Here is a 13149-nt window from a genome sequence, read left to right on the forward strand (position 1 = left end):
TACTGCTATTTCCTGCACCACGGGGGCTGTGCTCTGTACAGTGAACATGCATGTTCAGGGGCTCTAAGCATCAGCACCTGAAAGAGCACTAAAAACTGATGTAACTATACATTATACAGGGGCCAGTCACTGATTTAACAATACATTATACAGGGGGGGGGATGGCTCACTGATTTATCTATACTCTATACAGGGGCCGGTCACTGATTTAACTATACATTATACAGGGGCCGGTCACTGATTTAACTGTATGTTATACAGGGGGCGCTGTCTCCAGTAATTACATATACGGGCTGCTCCCCAAACTGTGGATTATAAGGGGGTTCTGTCCATTCTAAGAAGCCCCAGATTCAGGTTTTTGTCCCGTTTCAGGCTGACTCAGAGCTGTTATCCGCCCGTGAGCTCGGTATCAGGGCGTCGGAGTATAAACTCACATATAGCCTCCCGCCCCACAGCCCGCTGGGGCAGTAACATGTATGTGAGCCGGTAAACGCGCTATCAACGTGTCAACCCAGCATCCGGGCTCTTCCTGATTCCGCGTTCAGGCCCCTCCCGACGCGCCGCGATGATGTCAGCACGTTCGCCGTGGGCGTCGCAGACATGACGTCGTGGGAAAGCCGGTCAGTTTGAAGCCTCGAGCGGGAAGCCGGGACCGAGACGGAACGACAACCGGGGGCTGGCCAAATAGGCAAATATATACACCCGCCCCCCGACAGATAGACAGACAGACAGGCAGATAGGTGAATAAACCCCCTCACAGACAGACAAGTAAATAAATACCCCCACCCGCGAAACTGACGGATAAATCGACAAATACACCTCTCCGAGACAGGCAGATAAATACCCCCCCCGAGACAGACAAATGTACGGTTGTGACCCCGTGTTGTTGTGACGCTGCCCCCCCAATGATATTTCCCTCTCTGTAGGGGCATCATGGCGATTCCGTTTGTTGAAGACTGGGATCTGGTGCAGACCCTGGGGGAAGGAGCGTACGGAGAGTGAGTGGAGTCTTCTGTAGTTATGTGACCCCCTCTAGTTCTGTTTTATGTCAGTGCCAACTGATACCCCCATCAGGGCATTATTATTCCTATTTGTTTTATATAGAGCCATCATACGCCGCAGCACTGTACAAATGCCCCGAAATAAAGCCTTTTCGTGTTCTCGGTGTCAGGGTGCAGCTCGCTGTCAATCGCAAGACGGAGGAGGCCGTGGCTGTGAAGATCGTGGACATGACGCGCGCGGCCGACTGTCCGGAGAACATCAAGAAGGAGATCTGCATCAACAAGATGCTCAACCACAGCAACATCGTCAAGTTCTACGGGCACCGCAGGGAGGGCAACATCCAGTACCTGTTCCTGGAGTACTGCAGAGGGGGCGAGCTCTTCGACCGGATCGGTAGGACTCCTGCTTCCGTCCTTGGGGGTCCGGCGCGGTGAACGTGCTGCGGGGGCTGCCGGCGGGGAGTTCTGGGTAATGGTGTCATATTGAAGCATTAGCTGTCATTAGTCTGTGCACTAAGGGGCCTCACCATATCTGTTCCTCTGCCTTGGCCAACCAGGGCTGTGTCTCCCCCTACTGGGGGGTCTCACATACCCGATGGGACGTAAGAATCTAGAATGGGGAAATAGTCCGCATTTTGCGTGAAAGGCTAAATCTCTGCATGTCGTACGATGTCTTCCAGAGCCGGACGTGGGGATGCCTGAGCAGGATGCCCACAGCTTCTTCCAGCAGCTCGTCGCTGGCGTGGTAAGATCCCCATCGGAATCATTCTGTCACTGGTCCCGGCACTGGGAGTACTGGTCTCTGGGAACGAACTGACTGGGGTATTCATGGGAAAGCTGGTTTTGTGCGGCTTGGTCATTCGCTGACCTCCTAAGGATGTCTTTATCCCTCTTCCAGGAGTATTTGCATAGCCTTGGAATAACGCACAGGGACATTAAGCCAGAGAACCTGCTGCTAGATGACAGAGGTACGCATGTTCTTCTATGTTTAAAAACAGTTTTCATCCCAAAATGCACCGATTGTGACTCGGGAATCACTGCTGTATTTTTCGGGGAATCGGACGGATGCGAATGTTCTGTTTGCAAAGATTCCGGCTTCTTTTCCAAGTTTAAATAAAATTTCCCTTTTCCTCTTCAAAGATCGGCTGAAACTCTCAGACTTTGGATTAGCCACCGTATTCCGACATAATGGGAAGGAGCGACTTCTGAACAAGATGTGTGGAACTCTTCCGTACGTGGCCCCAGAGCTGATAAAGACCAGAGGGTTTCACGCGGAGCCGGTGGATGTTTGGTCCTGTGGGATCGTGCTGACAGCCATGCTGGCCGGAGGTGTGCGGCTCTCGCTGGCGGGGTGTATGGATGAAATTAGAAGCCCTCTGTGGCTGAGGAGCTTTATTTCTCTGGTCCGCTGCTTGTATGTTTGAATCTGGGGGCCCTTTTCATTGTCCTGTCTCACCTAGAACTTTCTTCCCGTGTGCTGAAGCTGCGGTTATAGATTCTCCGCCTGCTTATTGCTTTGCAGAGTTACCCTGGGATCAACCGAGTGAATCGTGCCAGGAATATTGCGACTGGAGGGAGTCGAAGCATTATCTTAATCCATGGAAAAAGATTGATTCCGCGCCCCTCGGTAACCAAGAATCGCTTCTCCCCTCTTTTATTCTGTTCGTTCGTTGGGATCGCGTGTTAGAAAGGTTGGGCTCATAAGCCGCGCTCACAATATATTTAACGCAAAGTTTGTGCTAAATGTCTTTTAATTCAAAGTTTGTTTATTGAATTTTTTGTGTGTTTGAAAGTCCATCCCAATAAACGGTAACCCTCTTCTTCTTTAGCCTTGCTGTGTAAGCTACTGAAGGAAAACCCAGGCTCCAGAATTACCATTCCAGACCTCAAAAAAGACTGGTGGTTCACAAAAGCAATCAAGAAAGGTATGTCTAGTAAGGCTTACTCCTCACGCTGCAGCCTGCTGGATAGTCCAAGGGGGCCAGTCATTTCCCAAGAGGACCCTTTAATTTATAGTGGCTGGCATAGGTTGGCCGTCGGGGTAACGCAGACACTGGATGTGGTAGATTGTCCTGTGTTCTTCAGACGTCCGATAGAACTGAATTATTCTAAAAGCCCCCCCCTGAGATAACCCATCAGGCGGGTGTTTTCTAGCTCCTGTTTAAGGAACTGTTTCTTTGTAAAGGTGTAAAGAGAAGTCGCAAGTCTTCAGGCGGAGAGTCTGAATCGTCCGGTGGGCTCTTTAAACACATCCGATCTGACATGGATCTCTCGCAGGTCTCTCACAGGTCAGAGAGTTTGTACGTACAATTCTTCACGCAGTTTATAGCCGTTGTTAGAAACGGGACAACTTAGGAATGAGCTTTTTGAAGAAATCTGCTGCGTCTGTCATTCATTCATTGCTTTTTTCACGGTAATGCAGTGATGAGAGGACGGCGTATTCCAGCACACAGCCAGAGCCTCGCACAGCCATACCTTTGTGGGACAGTAATCCCGCGCACATCGATAAACTGGTCCAAGGCAAAGGGATCAGTTTCTCTCAGCCTGCCTGCCCTGACAACATGCTTGTGAACAGCCAGTTGCTGGGCACCCCCGGCTCTTCTCAGGTAAGCAGCCAGATGCTCTCCGTAACAGACCCCGTACAGTGTCGTCTCACAAGCCACCTGCCTGAACTATATGCTGCGCAATGTGTCCTCCCTTTCTGACAGCAGATCGTTTGGCCGCTTTCCATCCCTCGCGCTGTTCGGTTTTGTCCTAAGTGCTAAATGTTTCCACTTTACGGTATCTGTATTGTGTCTTTGTGGGCTCTTTTACTAAAAAAATTGTTGTGTGCACAGAATCCATGGCAGCGATTGGTCAAGAGGATGACTCGGTTCTTCACGAGGGTGGATGCTGAGAACTCGTACAGAAGCCTGAAGGAGACGTGTGAGAAGCTGGGATACGTGTGCAGGAAATCCTGTGCCAACCAGGTGAGCTTGGTGCTTTCCGCCCCCGTGGGTGAGCTGGAAGGGTTATTTACTCGGATCTTCTCTAAAGTATGGGTTAGGGTTAGTCTGTTACTGTAATCGTCTACAAGCTTAAGCCGTCCTTATTATTTGTCACAGCAGAGGGTGGGCAGCACATTATTTGGCATGTCGCCTCTGGTACCAGGAGCTATAGAATCTCTCTGTCGACGACCGGCACAATCTGTCTTCTCCGTGGCTGCCGTCAAACCATCTGCTTGTAAGTTTGTACGTTTCTGGGATCTCACACCTTCTTCTGCTTTCTGTCAGGTTACGCTTTCCACTACAGACAGAAGAAACAATAAGTTGATATTCAAAGTCAACCTGGTGGAAATGGACGAGCGCATTTTATTAGACTTCCGTCTTTCTAAGGTAAGGGGAAATGCTATTTGTTTTTAATCATATTTATTGATAAATTCATGAAATTAAAATCTGCATGCGCATGTGACGAAACGGCCACTTTGCAAGCAGGGCTCCAATGTCCGCTAACAAAATTTGAGAATTTGGGCGACGGGGGATGTAAGGGGTCTGCAGCTCTGATTCGCATCTCTTCTGTTACCTTCATCTTATCTCTTGTTTCAGGGAGATGGTTTGGAGTTTAAAAGGCATTTCCTGAAAATTAAGAAGAAACTCGATGATATTGTTGCCAATCAGAAAGTGTCTCTGGCTACCACCTGATCTCGGGGCCACTCGCAGCGGATGCAACGTTCTCGGCCCTTTCACCTCCTGCACAGGTTCCTGTTTAGTGGTTCAGTCACCTTGTCGTTTGCCATGTTCTTTTATTAATGTGTCACTGGTAGAGTTTTCTTTTTGTAGCTTTTAAGCGGTAGGTGTTCAGGAGGAAGGATTGGAGGTCTGTGAGTTGGGCTGGACGCAGGGAAACCTGCACGGCTTAGCAGAGTTGGCAGAGGGGTTGATGTTAGAATACAATTGCCTCGGTGCATCAGAGCACTGTCTGTCTGTCCTTCCGTCTCCCATACGATCTCAGGATGCTCACTAACCTTTTGGGGGGTTGCTTTCCTTCCGGTCTCACTTGGTGAATTAGACTTTGTTCTTCAATACCTCTCCAGCCCTGTGTTTCCATGGGCCTTACCAAACTATTCAGGGGTAATGGTCACAAATCTCCCTATACTACCCCTGGGTAGACTCCGGGTGTCAATGAGCCGTCCCTAGTCAGCAGCTTTGCCTAAGAGAGCAGCCACTGCAGATGAGCTGATCCGCTCGCACCATGTGGGCTACTGGGGAGGAATCTTGTGAAACGCGGGCCCAATAAATGAGGTGGTTTGGGGGGGGGGGGGTTGTCAGGTGCCTTTTTTTTCGGCCTCTGTCTGTATCTTCGTTTTCTGTCACACAATAAAAACCTGTACAAAAAAAGTCCTATAAACGGAATAATCTGAAATTAATATTTTAATATAAAAAATAAAAGCCATTATGTAAATGAGTCGTGTTCATCCTTAACCACTATGTGTGATATGTGACCGGCGTGTGGAAAAGTCATCCTTCTTGGAACGCTGGTGGCACCAAAGCTTGCTAGCTGATAAATGAAACTCTGGCTTCTGTCATTTGCCTCGGATGCCCTGAGCTCTGTATCCACAAAAATATTTAGTTTTAAAATCCTGCATTACTACACTATTACTATTAAAAGTACTTTACAATGGATTCTTTAAAAACAAATACAAATCTGCTGCCCTTTTCCATTGCAGCCAATCAGTGGCAGGAAATCAATGGGAGTGCTTTACAAACGCAGAGTGCCCCGTCTGTCCGCAGAGTCTCCCCCATGGGTTTGCAAAATGGACGACATGCCACTATCATTCAGTAAAGTGCATAAGATGGATGGACATTAATTGCCCCGTTTGTGACAGCGCTATGGAATCTGCTGGCGCTCTATAAATAAAATGGAATGTCCTTCCTGGGTTTAATAAGACAGGAGTTTCCAGTTAAGTTTCTCGTTTAGCCCAATTTCATGTTTCTTGTGAGGGTGAAAAGCTCGATTTTCTGGACAAACTACATTGGTGAAATATTTGTGATCTACAGAAAGGTATCAGAAGGCTGCTGGCAGCCAGAGGCGACAGGAGAGATTTTGTACACAAGCAGTGACCGTATCTATCAGGTCCGCCGGGATCTCGTGTGTGAGGATCCGGGAGGAACGGCTGCCCGACGGATTCATTTCTGGGTGATTCTCCGGAAATGGCTTCGTTACCTGCAGGTTCCTCCATTTGTCTCCCGAGCCTGGGGCAACTTTATCGTTTTTAATGAAATTTGGGTTCAGTGAGTAAAAGAATTATGAAATCACGTGTGTGCGTGACATCATATGAAGAATTCTGCTGAACGACATTCCTCTTGATGAATTTGGGGATAAAATGGACTATTTTGGATTTTTTGGGGTAATTGATAGCTTTTTTTCATCAGTGTTTTCACTGGTGATTCTGTGGCTGTTGAGCATCTTCCTTTATGTAAAACTGGATGAATTTGTTGAAATTCAGCAAAAGGTACGTGATGTTTCACATGTGCGTGGGGGGGTGCCCAGGGCGTGCGTGGGGGGGACACATGGCATGTGTGGAGCATGTATGACCGGGTTAGAATTGGTCACAGATGTGCATTGATTTGCTTGTCTGTTTTCCTCCAGGTAAAGGAGAAAGAGGGAAGAAAGTCAAGTGACGAGACAATGTAGGTGTATAAAGTTTGTGGGGAAAAAGTATTGTTTCTGTGTTTGACGAGACCCCAAAATCCCAACAGCCCCCATCACCCAACCCCAGTGACTAAATCCGCAAACCTCTGATGTGTGATCACGGGTTTGAGCGGATCCTGCCCTGCATTCCAGTGAAGCCCTGCTTGGGGCAGAAAGTAACATTTACCTATTTACCCAACAGAACGAAGTGAAGCCGGGCAACCGCAAGTCCCTCGTCTAGCTTCACGGAGAGTGTAACGGGGGCAGGCTCACTAAGCGATGCGTCTGTGTATTTGTAATGAATATTGGACCCGTTCTGCGGGATGCCGTCTGATGTCACTTTGTTGATACTCTTATTTTTTCTATTCTTGAAATTGACATTTCTTTAGTAGTTTTATGAAGCTACAAAATAAAATAACCGGTTTATGTTACCGGAAACCCCTCTGTCTCCCCGTGAGAGCCTCCATGGCTTGTGACGCCGGACTCTGTTCTTGGGCCGTAAGAAATTATTATTTAGCAGAGCATCGCCCCCCTCATCTCAATTCCTGCGGTAACGCCACGTCCTCTTCTCCCTCCAGCAAAGCAAATTCTCCTCTAGTCGCCAGCATCGAGAACGCAGAGAATTTTGTTGCCCTTTTCAACAACTGGCTGTTTGAAGTGGATCATATAGACGAGGGGCCGCCATCGGTGCTGGGGCATATCCACAAACTGCAGGTAGGAAACTGGGGCATTAACCGGTGTTGGGGCACATCCACAAACCGCAGGTAGGAAACGGGGGCATATCCACAAACTGCAGGTAGGAAACGGGGGCATATCCACAAACCGCAGGTAGGAAACGGGGGCATATCCACAAACTGCAGGTAGGAAACGGGGGCATTAACCGGTGTTGGGGCACATCCACAAACCGCAGGTAGGAAACGGGGGCATATCCACAAACTGCAGGTAGGAAACGGGGGCATTAACCGGTGTTGGGGCACATCCACAAATATCCACAAACTGCAGGTAGGAAACGGGGGCATCAACTGGTGCTGGGGCATATCCACAAACTACAGGTAGGAAACGGGGGCATATCCACAAACTGCTTCTTAAACATGAGGATACCCGGTAAATGCCCCGGAGCAGGGGGTGTTCTGGAACTGATATTGGGTCATGCAGAGGCCTCCCTGACATCATGACACTCTACAGAACGCCGAGAAGGAGCTGAAGAAGATCCAAATGGTGATCGATTCCCTCGAGAAACAGATTTTCTACAGATTGCACCCTACGAAGGATCACGAGAATGAGAGGATCCGGGGTCTTCTTGAAAAGTTTGAGCATACTAAGGTTTATGTGGAATTAAGGTACTTTTCTTTCGATTTTTGGATAAGGGGATCCAGTGGTTTGCTATTCTGTGGCCTCTCCCTGGGCGCTGCATGGTGTAATGCTGTATATTTTTGTATCGGCAGGCACTACTTGCTTCATGGCGCTCAGAAGCACCTGAAGCTCTGGTTGCAGCAAGGAAAATCACTGAAAATCTGGTTATCGGACTCTATGGCTCTGCAGGAGCAGCTGCACCGAGAAGCATCCGTGGCTGAAGCCCACATCGCGGAACATCTTCAGTTACAAAAGGTACAAAAGCCACTAACAGTGGAAAGTCCTGGGTGATGCCACGGGCAAAAATCTTCAGATAATATTTATTTATCCTATTTTTAGAAATATAGAACCTGCTGGCAGATCAGACCCCGTCGGCCTGTCTAGTTGCCCGTTTTTCCTGCCGTTGGTCTCATCTTTTTTACTTTTTAATTTAGGCAAAACTATTCTGTTTATAAGGGACGATGAAATCCACGCGCATCACGATGCTTCCTTGCTGTTCAAATGTTTTTTGTTGGGAAGTAAATATTTTTTAGATCTATATTTATTTTCTGATGGACTTTTGAGAAGGAAATAATGATGAAAAAAAATCCGAAACAAACATAATGTAGAATACAGGCACGATCTTCTTAGCACGGAGCCGGCAGGATTATAACACCAGCCCACGTCACCGGCCTTGCTGGCAGAGGAGACTGTCCTGATCGTCTCATCTCACCCTCATTTAGATCCTGATTAAAGAGAGCGTCTGTATGGAGACAGAGCTGGGAATCTGGAAGAATATTTTATACCAGATGACGGATACCTTAAAGGTAAAATATTGATTGATTTAGTGAAACTATCGGTGAAAAGATATGTTTTATTTAAGATCTAGCGTGCGTCTCCAGCGTCCCTCCAGCCAGCGTGAGCCTCCAGCGTCCCAACAGCCAACGTGCGCCCCCAGCGTCCCTCCAGCCAGCGTGCGCCCCCAGCGTGGCCCTCCAGCGTCCATCCAGCCAGCGTGCGCCTCCAGGGTCCCTCCAGCCAGCGTGCTCCCCCAGCGTCCCAACAGCCAGCGTGCGCCCCCAGCGTCCCAACAGCCAGCGTGCGCCTCCAGCGTCCCAACAGCCAGCGTGCGCCTCCAGCGTCCCTCCAGCAGTTGCAGTATTCATGTAAAAGCTCATAACCTGCCTTTGTTGTAAATCTAAATATAAGTCACAGACGCCTTCTGAATAAATACCAAATATTAACGGTTTTAATAAAATATTTAATCCAGGAAGTTGGAAATTACTCAGAGAAATTTGAATGCTCATTGGGAAAAAAGACATGTGACGATGAACCCAAAAGATGGTCTGAAGTTCTGATTGATGCCCTAAATGAAGAGGTAACATCGGGGGGAGATGGACAAAGGTGGGTAACAGCTGTGATTGGAGCTGGCTGCATAGCTATCGACATGGAACTAAGGCCTCGCGTGTAGGTATCCATGTGGTACAAAGGCCTGGCGTGTAGGTATCCATGTGGAACCAAGGCCTGGCGTGTAGGTATCCATGTGGAACCAAGGCCTGGCGTGTAGATGTCCGCCAGTATGTTTATTTGAGGATATATTGCCAGAAGCTCAAAGCCGTTCTCTAGACAAAGTTTACTCAACAGAGCAATTTCTATCGTAACAGAAGAACAGGATAACATCTCACGCCTTCCCCGTTGTGGCTTCATTTTGGACATTGGTTCTAATGGCCACCCTGTCTGTTTGGAAAAATAACGCCGATTTTTCTTTTTAATGCAGATGGATCAGGTTCTTCATCGATTTTCAGCGCTGACCAACCTAACAAAATGTTACCAAATGCATCTGGAAGAACTTCAGAAGATAAAATCCCATCAGTCTCAGACAAGGAACCCGAGGCTGGTATTTTAAGCACTAGTGGACATTTCATTCAGTGTCATTGTGGGATCCGAGCAGTGTGTCCGGGATCTGCTCGCTCTGGAACCAGTGATCAGTCCGGAGAACATTTCAGGCTTTGGGCAGCAGTGATGAGCATCAGGTGCCAGCGAGCGTTAATATCTAAGATAATGGGAAGTGACAACTTCTTAATAAAAATAAACAAACAAACACAGGTCCAGCAGTTAAGATCATCCAGTGGATGTTGTTAGAGGTGTTGTTGGGGTGGAGCTATTTGCGTGTTACTGAATGGGGCATTTAGAAGAAGAATAATGTTTTTTATTTACCCCGTTTAATGAATAAAGCCGTTTCCTGCTGTTTCTATACACATTATTGGGGCTTCTAGGGCTGGAGAACCCCGTGATACCCTCATACCCAGCAAACATTCTGACCTCCTAGAAACAGGGGCATCAGGGGACTAAAAAGGGCACAGGGATTTGGGGGCCAAAATGGGACTGGCTAAACTAAACCGGGGCATGTGGAGTCACACAACTTGCAGATAACATAATTTCTGAGACACATTGAAACGACTCCTGGGAGAGAAGCCAGCGGGGTTCACAGCCTCAGAGCTGACAATCTTATGAAGGGTTTGTGGGGATGACCAATATTTGGTCTGAAACATTTAATGAGTGAAAAGACAGCATCAGTAAGGAGAGAGCAGCAGAGACACTAAAGAGGTACCTCATTAAATTATACCCCAGTATATATACACACACTCTTTCCTGGGTAGTGTTACCTGCATCGAGGGCCAGTAACGAGGGGGTAACCATAAGGGCTCCGTTCCTGCACTGGGGAGGGAGAGCTGGGGGTTATTAGACAGTTATATACGTTTTTATCTTTACTGATCTGTAGAAAAAATTCTCTTCAGCCACAAGATGGCAGCAAAACATCACCGCCTGATCCACTGCTGAAGGGAACGTATTCACTAAAGTGAATGTCTGCAGAGAACAAAACGCCGTCCATTCAGACAATTTTTACCAAATCCAGATAAAAGATGTGGAATCCGCAAGATTCTGCAGGATGGGATTAGTTATACGGCCGGAGAGTATATAATATATAATATGAGGAATATACAGGGATATAACGGGTTATAAGGACGGAATTAGTTATACGGCCGGAGAGTATATAATATATAATATGAGGAAAATACAGGATATAACGGGTTATAAGGACGGAATTAGTTATACGGCCGGAGAGTATATAATATATAATATGAGGAAAATACAGGATATAACGGGTTATAAGGACGGGATTAGTTATACGTCTGGAGAGTATATAGTATATAATATGAGGAATATACAGGGATATAACGGGTTATAAGGACGGGATTAGTTATACGTCTGGAGAGTATATAGTATATAATATGAGGAATATACAGGGATATAACGGGTTATAAGGACGGGATTAGTTATACGGCTGGAGAGTATATAATATATAATATGAGGAATATACAGGATATAACGGTTATAAGGAAGGGTATTAGTTATATGGCCGGAGAGTATATAATATATAATATGAGGAATATACAGGGATATAATGGGTTATAAGGACAGGATTAGTTATACGGCCAGAGAGTATATAATGTATACAATAAGGAATATACAGGGATATTACTGGTAATAAGGACGGGATTAGTTATACGGCCGGAGAGTACATAATATATAATATGAGGAATATACAGGGATATAATGGGTTATAAGGACGGGATTAGTTATACGGGTCAGAGAGTATATAATATATAATATAAGGAATATACAGGATATAACGAGTTATAAGGACGGGATTAGTTATACGGCCGGAGAGTATATAATATATAATATGAGGAATATACAGGGATATAAGGGGTTATAAGGACAGGATTAGTTATACGGGTCAGAGAGTATATAATATATAATATGAGTAATATACAGGATATAACGGGTTATAAGGACGGGATTAGTTATACGGCCAGAGAGTATATAATATATAATATGAGGAATATACAGGGATATAAGGGGTTATAAGGACGGGATTAGTTATACAGCCGGAGAGTATGTAATATATAATAGAGAGCAATCTTTAATTTATTGGTCCCATTTTCAGTCCACTGATTGTCTGCTTGAAGCATCCAACTGTCCGATTAAAATCAATAGGCACACTTTTTGCACGTATACACAGGGGTCTCAGACTGCATTACTGAGTGAATATGATGGCTGGGGTGTCTCTACAGAAATTAGAGAAGGGAGAACAGAGGAAGAGTCATAACAATAAAATGATATGAAATCCACAGCATTTTAGTTAAAGCTGAACGTTTATCCCAGGAATAGTGGAGGGAAGTAGGGCCACCCGTGGGGGGGAGCAGACACAAGATAAAAGGCATTTGCAGGGATCTGGGTCCCTTATCTCTGGGAAGAGAGTAATAAAGACATGTGGAAGCCATTATATGAAGGGCAGATAATGTGGTGTTTCCAAAAACTACACTTAACTTTATCACCTCCAGTCACCTTTATGATATTATAGCATATTTTGTTTTATGTGTTTTATTTGCTTTTGCCAAATTCAGGCCATTAAAAAAAGTACAGTATAATAAAATTTATTTAAATCTTACTTTAATCTGGAAACACTGTTACTTGGGCTTATTTAGTACAAATATGGATTTTAGCAAAACTACAGACGTAACATACAAGCGCTTGGTGACATCCATATCCAAAGAGCTTACAGTCTAAATTATGTTTGGGGACAGTTGCCGACTAGGATGAGCCACAGGTGCCTTTTTTATTTGTTTGGAGATCTAGGGTTACCCTGCGCCATATCACTGAGTTTATTCCAAGACAGAACATACATATCATATACAAGAATTATATATATATATATATATATATATATATATACGGGGAACGGTGCAGAATTCCTCAGCACAGTACATACAGAATGTGCGCAGTTAATAGCCGCGAGCCCGGCCCTCATTACCTAATGTATTCGTTCATCTTGGTCCATCAGTTCCAGTTCTGCCGGACATTATCAATTTATGGACTGTATAAATAAAAGCTGGTAATAGAAACATCATGGTTTATCTGTATTAGTGGGTGAGCGTGCAACAAGTAACCTGGGAGAACCAGCTTCGCATCTTCAGATCTTCCAGTAAGAATACAAGCTTTATCACCAAAAGTATGCAATGTGTTCCTTTCAGCCAGAAAACAATAAAATGTTTCATCGATGACGTGTCCTTCAGAATTG

At 45.9% G+C, this 13149-nt stretch overlaps 1 protein-coding gene across 3 annotated transcripts; it reads left to right on the plus strand.

Moving 5' to 3' along the window:
• Positions 1-933: 933 nt before the first annotated feature.
• On the plus strand, positions 934-4681 carry LOC149272626 (serine/threonine-protein kinase Chk1). 3 transcript variants are annotated; one of them, XM_089506891.1, is made up of 12 exons: positions 934-998; positions 1172-1395; positions 1682-1746; positions 1900-1969; positions 2142-2330; positions 2524-2628; positions 2831-2926; positions 3187-3301; positions 3424-3607; positions 3839-3970; positions 4274-4375; positions 4586-4681. In XM_089506891.1, the coding sequence occupies exons 1-12, from the start codon at positions 934-936 to the stop codon at positions 4679-4681; spliced, it is 1443 nt and encodes a 480-aa protein (XP_089363017.1). The 3 variants fall into 3 exon arrangements, with proteins under 3 accessions (XP_089363017.1, XP_089363018.1, XP_089363019.1); XM_089506892.1 differs by having other exon boundaries at positions 3187-3289; XM_089506893.1 differs by lacking the exon at positions 4274-4375.
• Positions 4682-13149: the final 8468 nt, after the last annotated feature.

The sequence above is a fragment of the Sceloporus occidentalis genome, unplaced genomic scaffold (genome assembly GCF_023333645.1).
Source record: "Sceloporus occidentalis isolate IW3139 unplaced genomic scaffold, rSceOcc1.0.p SCAF_430, whole genome shotgun sequence".
Taxonomy (NCBI): Eukaryota; Metazoa; Chordata; class Lepidosauria; order Squamata; family Phrynosomatidae; genus Sceloporus; species Sceloporus occidentalis.